General features: G+C 40.2%; 2 protein-coding genes and 1 pseudogene across 3 annotated transcripts; all 3 read left to right on the top strand.

Annotated features, from left to right (window-relative positions):
* Positions 1–1,056: 1,056 nt before the first annotated feature.
* Positions 1,057–2,433, top strand: LOC137714419 (uncharacterized). Its single transcript, XM_068453642.1, has 2 exons — positions 1,057–1,117; positions 2,018–2,433. The coding sequence occupies exons 1-2, from the start codon at positions 1,057–1,059 to the stop codon at positions 2,431–2,433; spliced, it is 477 nt and encodes a 158-aa protein (XP_068309743.1).
* Positions 2,434–14,736: 12,303 nt separating this feature from the next.
* LOC137716479 (F-box/kelch-repeat protein At3g23880-like) lies at positions 14,737–19,856 on the top strand. Of its 2 annotated transcripts, XM_068455938.1 has the most exons (5): positions 14,737–14,930; positions 15,066–15,138; positions 17,446–18,669; positions 19,294–19,399; positions 19,507–19,856. In XM_068455938.1, exons 2-5 carry the CDS (start codon positions 15,131–15,133, stop codon positions 19,528–19,530), a joined length of 1,362 nt encoding a protein of 453 aa, XP_068312039.1. In that variant the 5' UTR covers positions 14,737–14,930; positions 15,066–15,130; the 3' UTR covers positions 19,531–19,856. The 2 variants fall into 2 exon arrangements, with proteins under 2 accessions (XP_068312039.1, XP_068312040.1); XM_068455939.1 differs by lacking the exons at positions 14,737–14,930; positions 15,066–15,138 and having other exon boundaries at positions 17,438–18,669.
* Positions 19,857–20,779: 923 nt separating this feature from the next.
* Positions 20,780–23,274, top strand: LOC137714418 (F-box/kelch-repeat protein At3g06240-like; annotated as a pseudogene).
* Positions 23,275–24,373: the final 1,099 nt, after the last annotated feature.

The following is a 24,373-nucleotide window of genomic DNA, read 5'->3' as shown; positions in this document are numbered from 1 at the left end:
GTCTTGACCGGATTCAACGAACTCACCTCAACTGCTATTGGCATTATCACACTCAATGTAACCAGGCCATCGATTGTCTTATCATATACCTTCATGATCATCAGTGATCCATCTCCTCACAATGGGATATTGGGTCGTCTCTGTCTAGTGAACATTGGAGTTGTGACATCGATCGAGTATTAGAAAATTCGATTCTGCATACTGGGAAGAACAGTCGGAGAGATCAAAGACGACCAGGCAATGTCCAAGCGATGCACTATACAAGTTCTCAAGAAGTCGAAGAAGAAATCTTTCGCCCTCGTAGTAGCAGCTGAAGTGTAGAAAGACGACTTTACCTTTTCCAAATAGCAATTACAGCAGGTAGGTCGAGAAGATGGCGTCAAGGTCGACAATGCCCTGGAAGATGAATCAGGATGGAAATCCAAAGAGGACGCCAAAAACATCATTCTTGACCCCTATCAGCCGGAAAAGACGGCTAGAATCGACTCACGTTTAAGCCCAGCAGAGAAAGAAGAACTTACGGCTTTCCTTAGGGAAAACTGCGATGTCTTTGCATAGTCACCCTTTGACATGCCTGGCATTGACCTAACGATAGCTTGTCATAAGCTGCACGTTGATCCCGCTGCCAAACCTGTGATCTAGAAAAGGCGACACTTCGCACCCGAGCGAGTATCAATCATTGAGGCAGAAATCAATAAGTTACTGGAGGCCGGGTTCATTGAGGAAGTGGCACATTAAGCATGGCTAGCCAATGTCGTGTTAGTGATGAAAAAAGAGAAGGGCAAATGGAGAGTGTACGTGGATTACACCGATCTTAACAAGGCATGCCCTAAAGATAATTTCTCGGTTCCCCGAATTGATCTGCTCATTGACTCAACATCCGAGAACTAGTTGCTCAGCTTCTTAGATGCGTACTCAGGCTACAATCAGATTGCCATGCACAAGCCTGACAAAGAAAAGACCGCATTCGTGATCTAGCGAGGCACATACTACTATAAGGTTATGCCATTTAGCCTCAAGAACGCAGGAACAACCTACAAATGACTCGTAAACACGATGTTCAAGAAGCAGATCATAGTCACCATGGAAGTCTACGTCGACGACATCATGGTGAAAGGTAAGCAGCAGTCAGACCACATTCGCAACTTGGCAAAAACTTTTGCCATTCTCCGAGAATACAACATGAAGCTTAACCCAGTGAAGTGCACATTCAGCGTCTCCTCGAGCCAATTCTTAGGGTACCTTGTAACCCAACAAAGAATCGAGGCTCATCTAAGGCAGATCAAAGTAATTATGTACATGAAATCACCCACAACTCTAAAAGAGATCCAAAGTCTGATCGGACGAGCAGCCGCACTCAATCGTTTCCTTTCGCGATCCACTGACTGATGTAAGCCCTTATTCAAGGCAATAAAAAAGGCACAAAAGGACAAATGAGACAATGAGTGAGAGAAAACATTTCAGGACCTGAAGCAGTACCTAACATCACCTCCACTACTATCCAAAACGGAAGCAACGGAGAACCTATACATCTATTTGGCAGTATCAGAAGTAGCAGTAAGCTCTGCCCTTATACGAAAAGAGTTGGGAGGCCAACTGCCTGTATTTTACACATCTAAAGCTCTCCTCGATGCGGAAACCAGATACCTGAAGATTGAAAAACTAATTTTGGCGCTAGTTGTTGTAGCTCGGAAGCTCATACCCTACTTTCAAGGGCATCCGGTCATCATCATGACTTAATACCCACTGCAATTAGTTTTGCACAATCCAGACGTTTCTCAACGAGTGATGAAGTGAACGTTGGAACTTGGTCGATACGTTCTAGCATACCAACCTCACACATCGATAAAAGCCTAGGCACTGGTAGACTTCATAGCAAAATTCACCCCAAGCCTAAAAGATGCAGCAACACGGCCCGAAAACGCCTCGGAGGCAGCCGAGCACCCCATAGTCGTACCTACCCTACTTGATGGAGATTTTTGGCATTTGCAAGTCGATGGATCATCCAACCATTAAGGATTTGGGGCAGGCCTAGCTCTCACTACCCCAAACGGCTCGATGCTCGAGCAGGCGACTACTCTAAGCTTCAAAGCATCAAACAATAAAGCAGAGTATGAAGCCCTACTAGCAGGTCTTCAATTGGCAAAAGACTTAGCGGTGAAGAAGCTCATGATTTATTCCTATTCCCAGCTGATCACAAACCAAACCTCAGGGGAGTACGCAGCAAAGCAGCCAAGGATGGCCCGATACATTGAGAAGGTACGAGAGCAACAAACGACATTCCAGGCGTACACACTCACTCAGGTTTCACAAGCAAAAACTACCCACGCAGATGCATTAACAAGCCTAGGCTCTGCGTTAGACCATCAGTTCAAACGCTCTATTCCAGTCGAGTACTTGGAAAGCATATATGAGGAACCAGCAGTCAGATAAGCACAATCCCAAGTTGGTAAGATCCCATCATTGACTACATAGTCAATGGAACATTCCCTGCAGACCGACTGGAGTCCAGAAAGCTTCAAATGAAGGCGGCACGCTACTATATGTGGAGCGGCATGCTTGCTTGAAGATCATTTTCAGGACCACATCTTCACTGTCTATCGCCATCCGACGACCTGAAGATTCTTAGCTCAATCCACGAAGGCGTATGTGGAAACTACTCTGGATCTTTGGCGCAAAAAGCTCTCAACGCTAGCTATTATTGCCCAACCATGCATCAAGATGCCAAGGATTATGTGGCAATTATTCCTCCCAACCATGCATCAATACATTCCGGGTGTATGGTTCTGAGGCAATCATTTCTCCTAATGTCGTAGTGCCAAGGATCAACATTGTATTGCCAAACCTCTAGCAGAATAAAAAGGAGATGGCCACTAACTTAGACCTAGCAGAGAAAGAACACGAGAAGGTTATCACCCACATTGCGGCCTATCAGTAACATCTCCTCTCCAGCTACAACAAAAGGGCAAAAATCTGGCAGTTCTAGCCAGAAAACTTAGTCCTTAGAAAAGCCTTCATCACCTCCTAACGGGAAGGCTCCAAAAAATATGGCTCCCATCTGGGAAGGATCGTACAAAATCAACCGAGTAGGCGGAAAGGGCAGCTACACCCTCACCACTATGAGCGACAAAGAAATCAACAAGCTGTGGAATGCCTACAACCTGAGGAAGTACTACGTGTGACCTCCCACCACTTCTTGAACCCTGTTCAAGAAAAAAAAGTTCAAAGACTTAAGTAGCTCGACAAAGAGAAACCTCGCATGCCGAGGATTATCAGTTGTTAAGACATTATTGCCTATTAGCAAAGTTAATAAAAGCCTTTAGTTTCAATAGAGATTGAAGGAATTATTCGCAATCCTGGGCTCAATGAATAAACAAACTGACCAACCCTTGCGTTAAGCAGAAGACACCCCTTGCCCCGCAGATACGGTGTAAAACACCCGTTACTCGACAGACATGGTACAAGACACTCGCTGCCCTGCAGACATGGTGTATGATGCCCACTGCTCGGCAGACATGGTGCAAGACGCCGGCTACCCCGCAAACATGGCGTAAGATGCTCGCTGCCCAACAGATGTGGCACAACCACCCCTGTGACAAGCAGAAGACGTCCGCTGCACGTTCAGACATGCCGTATCCAGAATATCCAGACGTGGATGGGTAATACGATTGTTCAGTTTCCCTTGATGTCAGCGACTACCTGAGCCGGAAAATTCCCATAATTGGCCAAAATAGTCCTTCCACGAGAATAGAATTAGCCAATTGAAAGATTCAATTCCGCGGGACCTAGGCATCTAACCTGAAGAGTCAATTCAATTCAGGACCCTTACCCATGAAAGATGTCGCGTGAACAAGACGGTCTGTCATCAACGTGCAAATCTTTATGAAGTGGCTTGATTTCAAAGTGTTGTAATACCAGTTAAGCGACCTGTGAGATCAAAGCTGCGACCCAAAAGGATATGGTCCCTGAGGAGTGACTTCGCCTACACCTTAAGCCAAAAAATTGCTCCGAGAACTAGGGATGACTCCTGAAGTGGTCATGCGGGTCATTTGCTTCTGTAAGTAAGCCGAGACTTATACCTGCTATGATTACGCTGACTTGCCTATTTACTTACAAGCAGTACTTCCAGTCGATGATCTATGGTTTAAGTTTTGCTGGGACAAAGTCAAGTGTCACGACTATAGCAGCTACGTGGATTTCCTCTGCTTCCTACGAGAAGCACGAGTTCGGTCGATGACTTTATAAGTTAAAAATCTCGCAACGTGCCCTGGGAGGGCCAAAGCTCAAGAAGCCACAAAGTCGAGTGTCATGACTATAGTAGCTATGTGGACTTCCTCTGCTTCCTACAAGAAGCAATAGTCTGGCTGATAGCTTTATAAGTAAAAAATCTCGCAACATGCCCCTGGAAGACCAAAGCTCAAGAAGCCACAAAGTTGAGTGTCACGACTATGACAGCTACGCGGACCTCTTCTGCTTCCTACGAGAAGCGCGAGTTTGGCCGACGACTCAATAAGTCAAAAATCTTGCAGTACGCCCCAGAAGGGCTAAAGCTCACGAAGCTACCCAAAGCCAAAACTGAAGCCAAAAGTGACTATGTGAGTTAATTGCTTTATTGGAGTAGCCCACTCAACCGCCCGTCCTACGACAAAGTTTTGCAAAACGCCTCAAGTAGGCAAGGCTCCTGAAGCCCCAAAGCCGAAACTAAAACTTAAGTGATGACGTGGGATCAACTGCTTTGTTGAAGCAGCTCACCCAGCTACCCGTCCTACAGTAAAGTTTCGCAAATGACATGGCGAAATGGAACGATGAAGCAAAAACAAGGAAAGCTGCTTATTAAATTTCTAACAAATTGATAAACCGGCTCGAAGGTCAACAACATTCAAGCAAAGCATAACAAAAAGGAAAATAAGAAAACTCCTAAGTTTAAGCAAAAAAACTATTCCATAGCAGTTTGCGCAACCACTGGTTCCTCGACTGCTACGCCTTGAGTAGCCGTGCCATTCCTAGCAGCCAAAACTTTTATCAGCTCATCCTCAGCTGCCCCTGCCTGGACTGCTTGACGCTTAATTACTCCACCAAAGGCAGCCTCAAACGAGAAATCAAGCAGATCAACTGGAGAACTAGAAAAAGTCTTGAAGTTCTTCTCAGAAAACTCATAATCCAATGACCTACCCTAAATATGGTCTACATAGCCAAACTTGTAGAAATCGACATGACAATAAGCAAACGCTACTTCGTGGCCTGCTTTCTCATTCTTCAGATGCACATTCTTCTCAACAAGTCCAGTGTGAGCACCCTGCAACCCATCCAATTCTTTTTTCAGGTTCTTGCTAACATACAGTGCACCTTATAGATCCATCTCATTGGACTCAAGCTTACTGACAACTTCCTTGAGACAAGACACTTCAACATGCATGAAGATAAGCTCCTCGTCCTTGGAAAAACTTCTCGTCTTTGAAAAAACAAGCAGTTCGTAGCTCTGAATTGATATGCTCAAGGTCCTCGACCACCAAAGAAACACGACTGATTTCATTCTCTGCAGCTTCCAACATTGCTTGAGTCGCACGAAGCCTAGCATTCAAATGGGGGATCTCTTGATGAGTGATTTCTTGATTAGCGATCTCTAGTTGCAAAGAAGTGGGAGAAGAGAGATCAGACCCCTTTAAAACGGCGAGTTCAAATTCGAGCTTCTCGATCTTTTCAACCGAGTGAAGCTAAGCCACCAAAGCCACTTCGGTTTCCTTAGCACACTTGACAGTATCCTGATCAATATGCATAGACTCAACTGCCAGGATCAAAGTCTTATGCATTGTAGCAATTAGGGAGGACCTCATCGAGTAGGCAGGACGCTACGCAAAGGAATTTGAGAGGATGACAACTTTCCCAACATTGTCGACAAACTTGGCGCATGCATTGACGTCCTCAAGCAGGTCAGCCTTCAGCAATGTATAAACTTCAGGAAACTCTCCAGTCTTAGACTCGGTGGATCTCTCATAACTGCCCGTGCGAGCAAATTTCCCCTTCTCAATAGACGAGTTAGTCACGACAGAATGAGGAGTAGGCCCTAACGCCACCTTAGCAGCATAATCCACTTTCTTGCTCTTCATAGTGATGAGCCTCTCAGAAGCAGAGCCAGACTTAGCTCCCAACAAACATTTCCATACAAACCCATACACCAGAGGCACCACTGAACTCTTCTGCTGAGCAAGTCTCTCAGCAATGGATACGGTCATCTTTAGAGTAGTAGGTTTCATAGGCTTAGGCCCAATAGTCATCTTCGCCTCTTTAGGGGATGTTAGATCAATGATAAGTTTCTAGGCAGCGAACGAGCTCCCACAAGCAGCAGAAGAAGTCTTTGGCTTCTTCTCAACTGAAGGCTCATAAATAGGTGAAGAAGAGCTCTTCTTTCCACCACTATTGGCAGCAGGCTCTACAGCAGCGATCGGGTGAGCCAACATATCATCCTTTATCCGCTTTATCTATTCCTTCAGAGGCAGGCCACCCTTCTCCTGATAAAGAGGGCTGAGCAGCCAGCACCACTCACGGTACTCGGCAAGAATGCCCAAAGCGATGTGTAATTTCTTTATATCTACCGAAGTCCTGGGGGTTGAGCCAAACTCCGAATCTACGCAAAAGTAAGAAAGACAATCAATAAATTGAAGTCATGAAGTAGCTCAACGAAAAATTCAAGCAGGACAAGAATGAAACAATTGACTTACCACATATAAAGGTAGTCGGAACATACAACTCAGGAGAAGAGTTAGACTCCTACTCTCCGTTCACCTCCAAGGTATCTCTCGCCCACTTATGATCGCCTTTGCTGGAAGCATCAAACATCTTATGATGAGACCTTAGCTGCTCCACACTTTCCTTGTGGCTAATCTTAAAGAAGTACCAAAACTCATTTATGGTCAAGCCAAGCTCAAAGAACTTGCTCAAGTTTGAGAACCCCACCATCGCACGAATTGCATTTGGGGAGAACTGAGCAGGCGCTCATTTCATGAAACAGATCATCTATTGGAAAAGACGCGGCATGGGAAAGGTGAATCCCAACACGAAGTAATACGGATGGAATTTGATGGCCCTCATCCTAGCAAAGGCACCCTCGCCACATGGTTCACAGCCGCTATCATCCTGCACCCGCTTGACGCAAACCCCTGATGGAATTGCATGCTTGTACGCCTAAAAAAAATCCCGAAACAGTTCGTCGGAATTAATCTTGACGTGGGTAGCCTTGAAGTAACCCACCTTGCCAGAAGAACCACCTGGACGGTACAAAGGTGAAGGGTATTCGTCACTTTTGTGATTAGAAGAAAACATCTCAAATTCTCTGCAAAAAGCACGAAGGAAAAATATTTAGAAGATAGCTTGCAAAAAAAAAAAAAAAAAAAAAAAAAAAAAAAAAAAAAAAAAAAAAGCAAGATATATGTATATTTATATATATGCCCAAGAAGCAACCCAGGCCTGCCCAGGCTCCAGGCCAGTAGCCATGGAGACCCGGCTCGAGCTGGTTTCCCCACACCGGCCAACACCCTTGCCACGCCACATGCAGCCTGTGGCCTCCCTGCCACACCATTCATACATCCTTGGCACCCACGAAGCCAATTTTTCAAGCCCCAAGGCTCTTAAAAAATTCAAATTTTCTTTACCTTGGTGCGGCGTGGAAAAAAAGAAGAACAACGAGAAACAACTCTTCGCAAAGGCAAGAAAAGAAGAACACTAGGGGAGGGGGAAGAAAAAAAATATCCTCTGGCTTCTCTTCCTTGTTGAAATAATGATCGTTCTCTAAATTTATTTAATTCCCTGCTTAAGGCAGAATTAAATAGGTATTGGGGGCAATTATTTTCCTTTTCTTAAAAGAAGTCTATCTCTAAATCAAGAAAGAAGATCAAGTTCAAATTGAGAACAATTCTACAAGCCTGAGCAGCTTGGGATTCCTACACCTACAATCATTTTCCTGCGTGCGGCACAATAGGTGTGGGGGTATTTGTGGAGCCTAAAATAATCCCAAAAATTCTAGAGGCGACACGTGGACTTTTATTCAAGAATGACAAGATTGCCCTAAATAAATGGGCAGGCTTCTCAGATGCTCCCATGTGCAGCTCACATCCTTGAAGGACTTAGCAGCTGAACACAACTACCCACAGCTCACCTGCCCTGGGCAAGGAATTAAAGATAAGGATTAATTACCCAAATCCTATCTTTAATACATTCATACTTGAAGAATAACTCCAATCAAGTAAGTAATCCTAATTTAAATAAATTAGGGATAATTATAGCATTATCTCAAGATATTATTTCCTATTTAATATCTTGGGAATATTTAGAGAATATCTCTCCATTAAACACTATATGGCTGCCCCTAGCCGCATAAATACCCCATATTCTACCAATTTTGGAGGGTTTTTGCAACCCTAAAAAGCCTTAAACACTTTACTCTCTCAGATAAACTAACTTAGGCATCAGAGATCCTTTGACCTAACCCCCCCACCTCGCGGGTGTGTGAGGCTTAGATCTTTGATCAAAGGTGTTGATTGTTTTACAGGTGCATTATCATCATGATTGAAGACGGCGGAAATTTGTATTGACACTTTTCTATTCCAGTCCCTTCTTCGGTTGTTTGAATAAAATTCTAGAAACTGAAGCAATTGCAAAAAATTAAAAAAAAAAAAAAAAAAAAAGAAAAAAAAAAAAAAAAAAAAAAAAAAGAGAAGACAAAACAAGATGAGCTAAAGGCGCTAAAATTCAGATCCAAAAATAAAACTTGAAAAAAAAAAGTGCGCCTTTAATTCAAGTGATGGCTTAGTTCCAACCGCCCACTCCATCTTCCCCCCGCAAACTTGATTTGGGATTTCTCCTGTCTTTTTTATTTCCTCTTTCATAATTTATCCAATTTTAGAAATAGTTTTGCACAGAAATTTCAGATCCAAAAGTAAGTATTTGGTCACCATTGTTAAAGCCAACAAGCTTTTGGTGGCTTCGCATGGCAGATAATCAGAGTTATTTGACATACAACAACTAACAGTGTGGAAATTTTAAGTTTGTTTGAATGTATTTTTCATAGATTGATGGAATGTACAAGGGGGGGGGATATAGAATGAGGTAGAAGGTTACAAGCACCCCTACCTTGGCAAATCTTACTAACTCGGTAAACTCTAAAGTTGTCACTCCTTAAATTAAGGGAGTGCAAGAAGTAGCTAGCACACAATTATCAACAAGTCATCTAGATGTCAATCTTCCTCAAATTAAGGGATTAGACTTAATAGAGAATCCCATGGAAAGAGTGAACATAAAATCTGGCAGCATCAGTCACCTCATATCGTCTAATATCCATATGCAGCATCAGTCACCCTACATCGTCTATTACTCCCGCTCAAGCTGGATCGAGGAGATTGATCGAGCTAAGCTTGTCAAGGAGACGCTGAAAAGGAACAGAGGGAAGTGCTTTTGTGAATACATTTGCCAGTTGATCATGATTGCGAGTATAGATGGTTTGAATAACTTGGGATTGAACTTGTGCCCTAATGTAGTGACAGTCCACCTCAATATGTTTGGTCTTTTCATGGAACACGGGGTTAGTAGCGATATGCATGGCGACTTGATTGTCACATATGAGTGACATTAGAGTAGAACTAGAGAATCCTAAGTCTAAAAGTAACCCCTTGAGCCAAATTAACTCACATGTTGTCAATGCCATTGCACAATATTCAGCCTTCGCACTAGAACGTGCAATAACCTGGTGTTTTTTGCTTTTCCATGTGACGATGTTTCCTCCAACAAACCTACAATAGCCAGTGGTAGACTTCCTATCAATTGCATTTCCGGCCCAATCTGCACCGGTGTAGCCACTGATTTGAGTGGATTGGTTGTTCTTCATAAGAATACCTCTACTAATAGAGCCTTTGAGGTAGCGTAGAATTCTTTTGATAATGAGAAGATGTTTCACAGATGGTGCATGCATGAATTGGCTAACCAGGCTCACAACATAGGTGATATCCGGTCTGGTTATGGTAAGGTATATAAGCTTTCCAACTAACCTTTGGTAGTGACTCACATCGGTGAGAGGTTTTCCATCCATCTCAAGCTTTAGCTTACTATTAAGGGGATTGATAGCAGGCTTGCAATCAAGTAATTCGGCCTCAATGAGAAGATCCACAACATACTTGCGCTGATTTAAAAACAAACCCTTTTGAGATGTTGCCATTCAATGCCAAGGAAGTATTTTAGTCTCCCCAGGTCCTTTATGGAAAATATGTGATTGAGAGATTTCTTGAGAGCTTCAATTTCAACTTCATTTTCACCTGTGATGATGAGAGCGTCCACATAGATGATAACCACTAATATACTAGCTGATCCTTTACCAGTGAACAAGGATGAATCCACATTACTTCGAACAAAACTAGCAGCTTCCAACACTAAACTCAACTTGGCATACCATGCACGTGGAGATTGATTCAAACCATAGATTGCTTTGTGCAATCGACACACCATATCATTTTTACCTTGAGAAGAACCTGGTGGAAGTTGCATAAATACTTCCTCTTGTAAATCCCCATGAAGGAACACATTTTTTACATCCATTTGATACAATGGCTAGCCACAATTCACAACCATTGAAAGAAGAACCCTAATAAAGTTCATTTTGACTACTGGAGCAAAAGTCTCCTTGTAGTGTACCCCAAAAATTTGAGTGAAACCACGTGCAACAAATTTAGCCTTGTGACGTTCAATTGATCCATCAACCTTGAACTTTGTTTTAGAGATCCATCTACTCCCAACAGCCTTCTTTCCTGGGGGCAACTTCACAATGCTCCATGTTTGATTGTTTTCCAAGGCATGAAGTTCATCCTTCATCACATTTCTCCACTCAGGAATTAGTTGAACCTCTTGAAAGGTTCGTGGTTCAATGTGATGAGCGATTTCAGCCAGGAATATGGCATGATTGGGGTGAACACGACTATAACTCAGCACCTCAGTGATGGGGTGCTTGGAAGCGAAGGTGACATAATCTCGAAGCCTTGTTAGAGGTTGTCGAGCACGCACATGATTATGCCTTGTAGGAGGTAAAATGGGAGCCTCTTTGTGACTTTCATCTTGAGCATACTCAGTACTATCCTCCAGGTTTCTTGGTTGAGAAGACACATCAGTAGTTTCACTCACAATCTCTGCTTATTCATGATTGCTAGTGGCTTATGGATCCAAGTGCACTGAGTGATCAATGCACGCAAGCAAGGGAAATAAATCACACATTAGCTCCCCTTCTTGGGAGTGAGTAGCCTCCTTGGAGAAATAGGTGTCTGTTTCCTCAAATCTTACATTCCTAGACACAAGCATCTTGTTAGTAATATGATGATAACATTTGTTTGAATGTATTTTTAATATATTGATTGAATGTACAAGGGGGGATATATAATGAGGTAGAAGGTTAGAAGCAACCCTACCTTGGCAAATCCTACTAACCCAGTAAACCCTAAAGTTGTCACTCCTTAAATTAAAGGAGTGCATGAAGTAGCTAGCACACAACTATCAACAAGTCATCTAGATGTCAATCTTTGTCAAATTAAGGGATTAGACTTAATAGAGAATCCCATGGAAGAAGGGAACATAAAATCTGGCAGCATTAATCACCTCATATCGTCTAATATCCATATGCAGCATTAGTCACCCTATATCGTCTAATAAACATCCTGTCTTTTGCGTTATAATGTTGGAACTAACGGCTGATTGATAATAGAGGGGTATATTTGGATGCAACAATATACATAAAATTGCGGGATAGATGACGATGTACAAATTATATATCAATGGCATATGATATATAATGATAATGTCAACCAAGAAGAATGATACAACGACCACATAAGGATGATATAACGATACGTAGACTTTATATTGAGATTATGCCAACATACAAGGATGATATAACAACCACGTGATATAAGGGGCTGTACAAGTAATGTTGTTGTTATATCTCATCCTTGAAACCCAACGATCTATGTGAATAAATTTAGTGTAGATATAGTATTGAGATTATGCCAACAGACAAGGATGATATAATGACCAAATGCTATAAAATGGACAAGCAATGTCGTCGTATATCATCCTTGAAATCAACGATATATGGGTAGAGTAAGGTGGATCGGAATACGAATATCTTAGAAGTTTGGTCATGGACTCAACAGCTTCTACAACGGAGCTGCATAGATGGAGCAACGATGCCACCATCATCTCGTTTTGGAGCAGTGATGTTGATCCTAAAACAACCTAGCCTACGTGGCGCGTAGGCCGAATAAGCTAACTACGTTATTAGGTCGAATGCGGGGCGTGCCAACTCGTCGACCGAGCTCGGCCGGGGAGTGAATGAGTGTTGATGTGGTGTTGGACGCGCTGCTGACTTCTTGATCTTACAACTGTGGCCGAGGAAAGAACACGTCTCGGCCTTTGGGTTCTAGAGCCTGAAGACAAGACTGCTAGTTCATATTAAGTAACCTAATAACACCTCACTTTGCGGCCATGTTGAATGATGATTTGCCGCGGCACCAAAGCAATAAAAAATAATATTCCTCATAGTATTATCTTTAATAACTTCAAAGATTGCCAACCTCTCGAACTTGTTTGTGAAATCAAGACCACATACAATCCCAACTTTATCTCCGACCATCTTGTTGTTATAACTAAACCAATAGCGCATCAGGGACATGCACGACATTAATCAAACACCACTCACATTGGTAATTTCTTCAAATTGGACTCTTAATTGCTTAATTGCATGGAATTAGTCTCCATGGCCTCACGCTGCATGCAAATGCAACCCAATCTTTTTGACCAATAACCCCATCTTTAAAATCTTTGTGCTAATCTCCTACTCCAAGCTATTCCAATCTAAGCGTCCCCTGCTAGCAAACCCAAGTTAACTTGAACTCTGTTATTGCTTCTAGAGTGGAGATAATTTGAATCCTAGCTATTTACTCCGTATCAGAAAATGTCAAGATGAATCATATTAAAAGATAATTATTATGATAAAAACCATAATATTATCCTTTATTAATAACAAAATTAGCTTTACTTTTCCATCCAACAGTTGGGAGTTATGTCCACTCAACAACCTTGATTGCACAGACCAATTATGCAATTTTGGTACAAACAAGTGATCAACAGATTAGAAACGGCTCTCGCCGATCTCTACCATTCTGCAAACCCAACCTCCTCTTTGCTTCAAATTGATATCTCTCCCTCTTATGAGAACTGACGAACCTAGAACCCAAGTTTCCCTCTCTAACGAACCTGAGCAACATGATGCCTCATCTCCATCATCCGACGCCTGCACCGCAGCCTCTGACCAGAAAATCATGGAGTCCGTGAGAGGAAGTGAAGGGGGAGAGAGTGAGAGATAAGAGAGTTAGAGTCTGACCAGAAAACAAAATCATCTAGAGATTAACGGAAGGAAAATGGTTGGGGTGAAAATTAATATCATATTTGTTTTTTATTTTATTTTATTTGTTTGTTTAAATGAAATAGAATTTAAATTTAGGCCTAAAAACTATTTTTGTTTGTAGATTAGTTAGGTACTATACTAAACACTTCATTATTCTTATAATGCTAAGTTCATGTCAAGCTAATCTAACTTAATTCATGAAGTTAGTCCAGTCTGAGATAGTCCAGTATAACAAACACAACCTAGATATTTTTTACTTTTTAGTATTGGGTATATAAATGGACGACTAGTATTGGGTATATAAATGGAGGACTAAGGTATAGCTAGCCAATAGTTAGTGACCATAGCCATGGCAAAGCTACATGGAGACAGGAGGGGCGTTCGCCCCTTTAATTGTCAGAAATTGTCATTGAGAGTGAAGATTTAGCCCCTTTGAATTGTCACTGAAACTGTTGCGCTACTTTGCCGCATTTGTTCTTATGCTTCACTACTTTTTATGCATTTTATTTTTTTAAATACCCAGACTAAAACGACGTCATTTTGGTCCTGAACTATAAAAACATAGAACGACATCGTTAAGGAAGGCTACCATAGGACTGTCATTATTCAAAACTATCTTAAGTTGTTTTATAGCATGAAGGAATTTGGTGTACATGAAAGTTTCAAGTCCTATGTGGCTATATTTAATGACATTATGCACTACAACCAATATATGATGGCAGAGGTATTTAAATGCAATGTTGAGTGAGGGCATGGAGCCTAATCGGCGTACTTTATACGAGTCACTCAGTCATGCTCGCAAGGTGTTTGACAATACACCCCACTTAATTGTCTCTCTCATGAATGCCACGCTCATGAGTTATTGTAGAGAGAATTGATGGGAAGATACGTTGTATCTCTTCTATAAAATGATATCTAATTCAAGAGGCAATGATGAAAAGCCCAATAATTTCACCATTCCCATTGCTAGTGTGCGAGGTTAAGACAATTGAACGATGGAATTTTATTTTCTTAAATTTATGAGTTTTCTTATTTGGTTAATTTAAAAGAATAATGAAATTTGAATACGGAATTTGTTATTTTTAAATTTTCATTCCTAAAAATTGAGAAATGACACATATTTATATAGATTTAAACTTGAAAATTGGAGGTCTCAAATTTCAAGTTCTTTTTCCAGACGGAAATTTTAAATTTCTATATTTATGAATGCAAACAAAAGAATTGGTAAATATAATTTATAAATTCTGATTTTTATCCAAATTTCAAGTTATTTCCTCGTCCAAAAATAGGGAAGGGTTTGAGTTTCAGAATCACTGAAGTGCGTGATAGCTTAACTAGAACTCGACCCTCCGCCCTTCCCTGAGCGAAAACCTCAGCCGCTTCCCTGACTCACCTGCGTGTTTCTGTAGGGCTTCTCTCTCTCCTCACTGTCTCTTTTTCTCTCTAGAAGCATCAAGTTACCAGACCCAATATCAAAACCATATCGAAATCGCTGGTGAGCTCGTCTTTTCGATTCGTTAAATTACTACGCTTTTCTCGTTGAATTGTTTATTTCTGGAACGATTATATTCAAAATTCCACAGTTTAGACGTTGTTAGAATTTGAATTCAAAGTTTGTTGGGAATTTCAGATCCGAATTTGCTTGAAATTTTGGACTAGATAGTGTGATTCGATACCTGGAACTCGAAAGACACAATGCCGAGTAGGGCTGGGCACGGGCCGGGCCGGGCCCAATTTTGAAGGGACCGGACCGGACCTAGGTTCAAAGGGAACGGGGCGGGCCGGGCCGGGGATTACATTTTTTAATATAAGAACCGGACATTACCCGGCCCGGTTGAAACGGGCCGGTTCGGGCCGGGTCCACGGGTCCCTTTTTTTTTTTTTTTTTTTTTGGTTGTTTGAAAGAAAAAAAAAATTGTACAGATTCACAGATTGCAAATAATCAATCAAAAAGCTTATGCAATTATGTTTGAAAGAAAAAAAAAAAATTGTACAGCTTCACAGATTGTACAAATAATCAATCAAAAAGCTTATGCAATTATATCGCAGTAGTCCATAATCATATAATCAATTAGAGCCATAAACAACTTCCTACACTGATATACATAATCGTGTTATGAAGTAAAGAATCTATTAAATGAGTAGGTTAAACTTATTCCCCGGGAGCACTGGCTAAACTTCAACTAAATCAAGAACTAAGTATTTTGCATTGAGTTACATCTGAACCATAGACCTTATTAAACTTGAACAACCGCAGTTTACAAGTAAAATTATACGTATTCTTTGACTGCTAAACACCAGCAATATGTTTTTTCATTGTCTGCGAAATATACCTTTATTTGCTGAAGATGGTTCATGATAAGCTGTAACAGAAAATTTTCACTTTGAAAATAAGACATTGGTTCCACATTGAAACATGTTTACGAGAAGCTGTCAACTCCTGATCTAATTTTTCGAAAAATGTTTCATACCTCACTTTCCTCACTGGTTCCGGATGCAAGTGTTTCAAGTACTCTGATTCTTGACTGGTATTTCTCTTCACGAGCCTTGGGGAGCGCTTACCAGAGTTTCATTTTCGACATGAAAGCAAGCAACTTATACTTGCAGACTGTAACAACATATACAACTATTCTGCTATAATTTCTTAGCCCAATTGTAGTGTTCTGATGAAGACCAACAATTCTTCTCTGAAACAACAGTAATAAGAATATCTTGTCAGCCTAATCCAAGAACGGAAACAAACATCTCACAAACAATATATAACGATTCAGAACAAGACACATAACCTTGATTAACTCCACAATCATTACAGTCTTGTTGATGGCTCTTCCCATGGCCTTGAACACAACTTCATCCGATCCTTTTTCCTGCAAGGATGCAGCACAAGCAGATAAAGAAAACCTAAGGTATTGTAATAACTAATATAGGTCTAAAATAACCTAAATTACATCCGAAGTCTCTTGGATAAGCAAAATCTAAGGTGCTGTATCAAGTAATATAGGTTTATCAAAACCTAACATAAATCCGAAATCTCTATTCAATCTTTATTCATTCATCCCTACGCATTCTCAAACTTCCATACGCATTATATACTACCATATAATCGCATACGAGCAGAAAATCAACAGCAGCAGGTAAACACACAAGATTAACATCAGGGTTTGAATTTGTTTCATCATAATACACAACAAAATTTCATTATTTTCAATTTTTTTTTTCAATTCTATGCATCCGAAAGCAGAAATTAAACACAAAAAATGGAAGAAAAAAAATAGAGGAGAGGGAGAGAGAGACCTGAAGCAGGGTCATGGCGTAGGTGATGTTTGCGCATCCTGCCCTGACTGGTAATCCTAATCTCGTTCTCATCGATAGGCGTCTCCACTCTCGGCTTCTCCACTCTCTGGTAACGATCCATCTCTTCCGCCCTACAATTTTTTAAAAGCACAGAATTAATCATCTCCAAAAAAACCAAAAGAAAATTTAAATTAAACAATCACGCTATACAAATTCCAGGACAAACAAAACAAAACCAGGTCCCAAACGCACAGCTCAACACAAACAACAAAATCAAAAAATTTCTCGGGAAAACAGATTCTCGGAAACCAAACAGAAGCTAAGGAGGCGGAACATGCAGAATCGAGAGGGGAGAGAAGGAAACGGAGGGTTGGATCTGGACGGAGTGAGGTCTGACTCTGAGACGATCGAGCGAGGTCTGAGACGAGAGAGGAGACGAGATTTGGGGAGTGGGGTGTCAAGTTGAGTCAGTCGACTGTGGGTGTGGGAGTCTGGCAGGCAGAGACAGAGTGATCAGATTAAATCAACGCATCTTTGGAAGGTGGAAACGGTTCGGGTCGGGGACCCGTTTCCTCAGCAATTAGGACCCGTCCCGCCCCGCAAATGACATGGACCCGACCCGCCCCGCCCCGTTTTAGAATTTTAAAAACAGGACCCGCCCCGTACCCGCCCCGAACCGCGGGTCCAGGCCCCGTTTGCCCAGCCCTAATGCCGAGAGCAAATCAAAGAAACCCTAATAATCCATTGGAACAGAATACAAACAGAGCAGTGATGAGGAGCAAATTTCAATATCTGCCGCGGGGTTTGATGGTGGACATTCTCTCAAGGATAGTCTGCTTCAAGACCGTCTTGAACTGCAAGTGCGTTTGCAAAGAGTGGCTTTCTATAATTTCTGACCCTCGATTTGCTCGTCTCCATCTTCCGAGATCACCCATTGGGATATTGGTGAACGTTTGGCAATCTCATTCTCCAGTGAAAAAACTTGATTTGGCCCAGATAGTAGAAAGTGCTGCTGGTACTGGTTTTGGGGTCAAAGAAATGATTTTCACTTCCAAAAATAGACTGCCCAGTTTCGAGTTCGAGTTGATAAACTCTTGTGATGGTTTACTTTGTTTGTATGGACCGGAAACTGATGGTCTGTATGTGTGCAACCCTGTGTTGGGCGAGTGCATCGCAATTCCACCTATTAATAATGGTAGGCGTCGCTGCGGTTTTGTTGCACTTGGTTATAACATTGGGACCAATGAATACAAGGTGTTGCAAACAACCTCATCTAATAACGAATTCTATGGTGAGCGTGAGGCTGAGATATACACCATTGGCACAGGAGTTTGGAGAAGCCTTGGAAGTGTTCCTCAAACTATACTTGATAGATCTACAGACGAAGCAATTCAGTTACCGTTTGACGCTTTTCTGCACGGAGCTCAACATTGGGCTCCATATGACTTGTCAGAGTTTTCTATATATTCTTTCAATTTTGAAAGAGAACAATTTCAATCGCTACCCACACCTACACTCTCACCTGGGATCGTGGAAGCAATGCATGAGCGGTATTCAGATTATTTACAGTTGGGACAGTTAGGAGGTTGTCTCCTTCTATGTGTGCATGATAAACCGTCTACCAAATTAGAGTTCTGGGTTATGAAGGAATATGGGGTCCAACAGTCTTGGACTAAAATTCTTGTCATTGATAACTTGTCCCCAAGATGTTTTGGGTACATGCCAATTATGTTTTTGAGTAATGGAGAAATCCTAATAGCATACGTGGAAAAGCAAAACAACTGTAGCGGCAGCCGGCTTGTTGGTTGTTACAATCAAGAAGCAAAAACTTTCAGGCGAACTACAGTTACTGATCTCACCCAAGAATTTTTTCATGCAATTGCTTACAGTCCATCCTTTGTTTCACTCAATGATGTTGCAAAAGGAGAAGAAGTCAAAAGGTACTTAAATTACACTTAAGATACACTTCTCTTCTATGTTTTGTTACATAAGTGATGGGTTTCTTTTACATAAAAAACAAGTGGTAACAGATTTCTTTGTTTAAATATGAGTTCAGCTCATCAGTACTGCATGTATGCGTGTTTGTGTTCGCTGAACTGCAGAACATTTTTGAGTTTCGGTAATTGAATTGCCCCTTGTTGCTATTGTAATACTTGAAACGCTTGTTGAAGTTTAACTGATTCAAGAATTGAAGTTTGTTGTTCATTATTAGAACTTCGTCGACAAAACAAATGCTAACTGACTCAACACCCAACAAGTTCAATATCTCTTTTTCTTTTTCTTTTTTATTTTTTTTATTTTTTTTTAAAGCAACGGTAGTAAGTTCAACGTCTCTGATTTAGTGGTACAAGGAAAGTTGCACCTCGTTTACTCAGAATGCAATCCTTCTGCCATCGCAGTGATGCCATCTTGATACATTTAGAGTTAACTAGCTTGCCATGAACTATGGATTTGTATAATATATGGATGTTTTGGGAGGGAGCTGATTCAGCTGAGAAATCATTGCTAATTGGTTTTTTCCAATTCATTGTAACCATATGCTTTACCCTATATTTGATTTGCAGGATAAGAGACAGGAAGAAATCTAAGAAGCACATTGGTAAATCGAAGCCCACAGAACTGGACTTCAAATTGCATGCTTTTGATATGTGGTTCGAGCGAAATTCCTATGTGAGTTGTCAATAGGTTATGTGTTTATATGTTTTCTGTTTCCTTGAATCCATGTAATTGATTTCGGTGCTGTCTCCTAATGGCTGAACAATATGATTTCCTTCCAGGAGATTTACTTTTTGGATGGGTGAATGCGTAATGTGTTAACACTAGTTTCAGTGGGAGGAAGGTGATTCTCAATGTGCCAACAATGCTTTGTCACAAGACTATCGCGATGCTGAATCAGTTGTTTCCTTTTGTTCCTCGTCAAAGACTGCAGCTGCCCTCCCTCTATTGAGATCCAGGCTGCAAGAGATAACTCGGTTTAGGAAACATTTTGTCGATGTCTAACCTTATCCTTTTTAAGTAAGTTTTGCCAAGGGGGCTTTTTGGTTACTTGTTTAGTACAATCTTCTCTTAATTTCATCATTGCAGCATGGATGTAAGTGAAAGAAGAAAACCACTAAACCTAAGACCTTTTACTTACAATTGAAAGAAGAAAACCACTAGACCTAAAACCCCTCACTTAAAAATTTCATTCGTTAAATTCACAGCTTAGAGTTTATTAGAATTTCAATTCCAAATTTGAAGTTTGGATGACATAGACGAGATAAGGTATGATTTGAGATTTTTCAAATGGTGATTTATTGTAATGGTGGAAAATGGTCATTTTTGTGCACTCAATTGTTGATTTTATCCTCATCGATTCTTTTTCGGAAGGATAATGCTTGGCAACTTAAGGATGAGTAAGAACTCCTACTCAAAACTCTTTGTGTTCGAATCACAGAGCTCTTTGCTTATGATCAAAACAGTTCATATTATGAATCAACATCTCAATAAAAAATGAATTAAAACTAAGGTCGTTTAGTCAATCTATTGTAGCAAATTCATAAGCAGTTCGTAATGCTTTTATTAATTATGTTGTGTTTTTACACAATTCGATGACTAAACAATCTTAATTTTAATTGACTATTTGTAGACGATTTTTATAAAGCGATTTATAATATAAACGGTTATAATTAATTATAAACAAGATGTTCTGTAAATCGGCAACAAACAATTTGAATAAGAACTCCTACTCAAGGACCACGGTATCGATCTAAAAAATGTGTGATTTGTAATTTCCATTAAAAAAAAAAAAGAAAGTCTAATTTTTATTTTATTGTGATTTGATATATAAACCCTATAGTCTAAACCAACCACCGTGTTTTCTTTTGTGAATACGCAACAGAATCCCCTTCGGTTTTAATCTATTTATTTCCCCTTCTCTCTGGAGCATAAAATTTACAGGCACAATGCCGCCGAGAGGAAATCAAGGAAACCCTAAGAATCTAAAGAAACGAGATCCAAACAAAGAAGTGACGAGCAGCAAAAACAAAGAGAAAGAAGAATGGAAATCCAATGATCCTTGCAAATTCCAATATCTTCCGAAGGTTTTGGTGGTGGATATTCTCTCAAGGCCTGTATGTGTGCAACCATATGTTGGGTGAGTGCATCACAATTCCACCTAATAGTAACGGTAGGCGTCGCTGCGGTTTTATTGCACTTGGTTATAGCATTGGAACCGATGAGTACAAGGTGTTGCAAACGACCTCATCTAACAACGAATTCTATGGTGAGCGTGAGGCTGAGATATACACCCTTGGCACATGAGTTTGGAGAAGCATTGGAAGTGTTCCTCAAACTATACTTAAGAGAAACAGAGACGAAGCAATTCAGTTACCGTTTGACGCTTTTCTGCACGGAGCTCAACATTGGGCTCCATATGACTTGTCAGAGTTTTCTATATATTCTTTCAATTTTGAAAGAGAACAATTTCAATCGCTACCCACACCTACACTCTCACCTGGGATCGTGGAAGCAATGCATGAGCGGTATTCAAATTATTTACAGTTGGGACAGTTAGGAGGTTGTCTCCTTCTATGTGTGCATGATAAACTGTCAACGAAATTAGAGTTCTGGGTTATGAAGGATTATGGGGTTCAACAGTCCTGGACTAAAATTCTTGTCATCGAAAACTTGTCCCCACTATGTTTCGGGTACATGCCAATGATGTTTTTGAGTAATGGAGAAATCCTAATAGCATACGTGGAAGAACAAAACAACCGTAGTGGCAGCCGGCTTGTTGGTTGTTACAATCAAGGAGCAAAAACTTTCAGGCGAACTACAGTTACTGATCACACCCAAGAATTTTTCATGCAATTGCTTACAGTCCATCCTTTGTTTCACTCTACGATGTTGCAAAAGGAGAAGAAGTGGAAAGGTACTTAAATTACACTTCTCTCCTGTTGTTTTTATAACCACTTTTTATTTATGTAAGCTGATTTTTCTTTTCTTGTAGTCAATTGCCTTTAATTTATTGCATTTGTCAAAATAATATCATATCTTAACTGTCAATCTCCACATGTGAACGTTTGTTCGATTATGTTTTGTTACATAAATGCTGGGTTTCTTTTACATAAAAAACAAGTGGTAACAGATTTACGTGTGTTTGTTTGTTCGCTGAACTGCAGAACATTACCGAGCCTTTGGCTTTGAGTTTCGGTAATTGAATTGCCCCTCGTTGCTATTGTAATACTCAAAACACTTGTTGAAGTCTGATTCAAGAATTAAAGTATGTTCCTTATTAGAACTTTGTCAACAAAACAAAGGTTCTAAAAAATGTTAGGCGCTAGTCGGGCGGCGGGCCGTGGCCTAGCGCCTAAGTGGCTAGGAGGGGCCTACGAGAACTAGGCGGATTTAAATAAATTTATTATATATCATATAAATAAATGTCTATTTATACTTATAAAAATACACAATTATATTATGATACATAAATTGTGAAATAAAATGACATAAATTATAAAGTACTAAAACATATTGAAAACATGGGGACAAATATATAATTATAATGAGTGTTTATTCAAATATTCAACAAGTCTCTTACATTTTATTGAAAAATAAAATGCAAAATGAAAGTTATCTATTTTTTGTATAAATGAGAATTGCGACTTAGGTGGGCGCCTAAGCCGGTTTAGGCGCCATTTCTTGATTTTCAAACGCGTAGGGATTAGTCGGAAAGCTAACCAGCTGCCTAGCGCCTATGCAGAGATTTTAGAACAGTGAAAGCAAATGCTCTTAAGTTCCTTCATATGAACTGACTCAACACCTAACATGTTCAATCTCTCTCTCTCTTGTTTTTTGTTTTATTTTTTTATTTTTTTATTTTTTTAAAGCAACGGTAGTAAGTTCAATGTCTCTGATTTAGTGGTACAAGGAAAGTTGCACGTCGTTTACTCAGAATGCAATCCTTCGGCTATCAAAGTGATGCCTTCTCGATGCATTTAGAGTTAACTAGCTTGTTATTAACTATGGATTTGTATAATACATGGATGTTTTGGGAGGGAGCTGATTCAGATGAGAAATCATTGATAATTGGTTTTTCCCAATTCATTGTGGCATATGCTTTACCTATATTTGATTTGCGGATAAGAGGCAGGAAGAAATCTAAGAAGCACATTGGTAAATCGAAGCCCAGAGAACTTGATTACAGATTGCATGCTTTTGATATGTGGTTCGAGCGAAATTCCTATGTGAGTTGTCAATAGTTTATGTGTTTTATATGTTTTCTGTTTTCTTGAATCCATGTAATTGATTTCGGTGCTGTCTGAACAATATAATTTCCTTCCAGATGATTCATTTTTTGGAGGGGTGAATGCGTAATTCGTTATCACTACTTTCAGTGTGAGGCAGGTGATTCTCAATGTGCCTACAACGTTTTGTCACAAGATTATCGCGATGCTGAATCAGTTATTTCCCTATGTTCCTCGTCAAAGACTGCAGCTGCGTTCCCTCCATTGAGATCCAGACTGCAAGTGATAACTTGTTCTAGGAAACATTTTGCGGACGTCTAACCTTATCCTTTTTAAGTAAGTTTTGCGAAGGGGGTTTTTGGTTACTTGTTTAGTACAATCTTCTAGTAATTTCATCATTTTTTTTTAGTAATGTTATTCATACCATATTTTTGTACCACGTTTTCATACTACATTAGGTGACATTTGATGTGGACATCCACATTATTTGAATTAATTAGATTTTTAAAGTTAACTCATTATTTACTAAATTAATAATTAAGAAAAACTAGTTAATTAAATGATGATTGTGGTATACGAGAAGTCTTTCTCCTTCCTTTCCTTGGGTTTTACAAATTTTTCAAATGATGTGGCTGTCTACATTAGATGTCACCTAAGGTGGCATAGATAGAAATGTGGTATAAAAACATGGTATGAATAACATTACTCTATATTTTTTTAAATGTTCCTCTTGTTTCTTTCTTTGTAATTCATCCGTTTCTATGGCGCAGTAGCTTCTCCATAGAAATAATCCAGTTCTATGGGGCAGTAGCCTCTCCGTAGAAATAAACCAGTTGTATATAGGACCCCCTTGTTAAGAGAGAGAATTGGCATAAAAGAATAACGTATGCCACTAACCTTCGATCTCCAGCGCCATTTTGTATGTTGGATTAGCCGACTCTTCAAAGAATAGCACTGAAATATGCAGCGAGGCAAATCAAACTTGTCGCATAATGAGACGTGAAGTACAAGGTCTTCAAGACTTCAACCCTATGCTTCTTTGCCAACTCAGAAATTAATGCAATCTTGCAAAAAAGTCAAATGACCCCTCAACCTTTCATTTATACAAGAGGGAATTGGATTCACTCTGAACTTTAGTGTCACATTCAATTCCTATACAAGAGGTTGTTGAAATATAAGTCGTTTCACTCTTAAGAATTCCCAGGCATGACCTGATGAGGTTTGAAGTATAACGGCTAGTTTTTGTTTTAAAGTTGAGAATAGTAGTTGTGACTGAGTCTTCTAGGACATGTGTAAGCTCTAGATTAAAACAAATGAAGGGCTAGGATTGTTTCCACCACTGTAGCCTTGGAAGCTTTGTACTTATGCTTATGTGCAGATGAGAATGAAGTTTTTGTACAATGACAGAGCTAGAAATTTT

This window comes from Pyrus communis, chromosome 14 (assembly GCF_963583255.1).
Source record: "Pyrus communis chromosome 14, drPyrComm1.1, whole genome shotgun sequence".
NCBI classification, from domain to species: domain Eukaryota; kingdom Viridiplantae; phylum Streptophyta; class Magnoliopsida; order Rosales; family Rosaceae; genus Pyrus; species Pyrus communis.
The sequence above is the reverse complement of the archived record's forward strand: the minus strand, read 5'-3'. Positions and strand labels throughout refer to the sequence as shown.

Coding starts and splice junctions, on each gene's coding strand:
- LOC137714419 (XM_068453642.1), top strand. CDS start 1,057: ATGTTCAAGAAGCAGATCATAGTCACCATGGAAGTCTACGTCGACGAC. Junction 1,118..2,017: donor CGACGACATCATGGTGAAAG/GTAAGCAGCAGT, acceptor CCAACCATTAAG/GATTTGGGGCAGGCCTAGCT.
- LOC137716479 (XM_068455938.1), top strand. Junction 18,670..19,293: donor AAAGGAGAAGAAGTCAAAAG/GTACTTAAATTA, acceptor TTTGATTTGCAG/GATAAGAGACAGGAAGAAAT. Junction 19,400..19,506: donor GGTTCGAGCGAAATTCCTAT/GTGAGTTGTCAA, acceptor ATTTCCTTCCAG/GAGATTTACTTTTTGGATGG.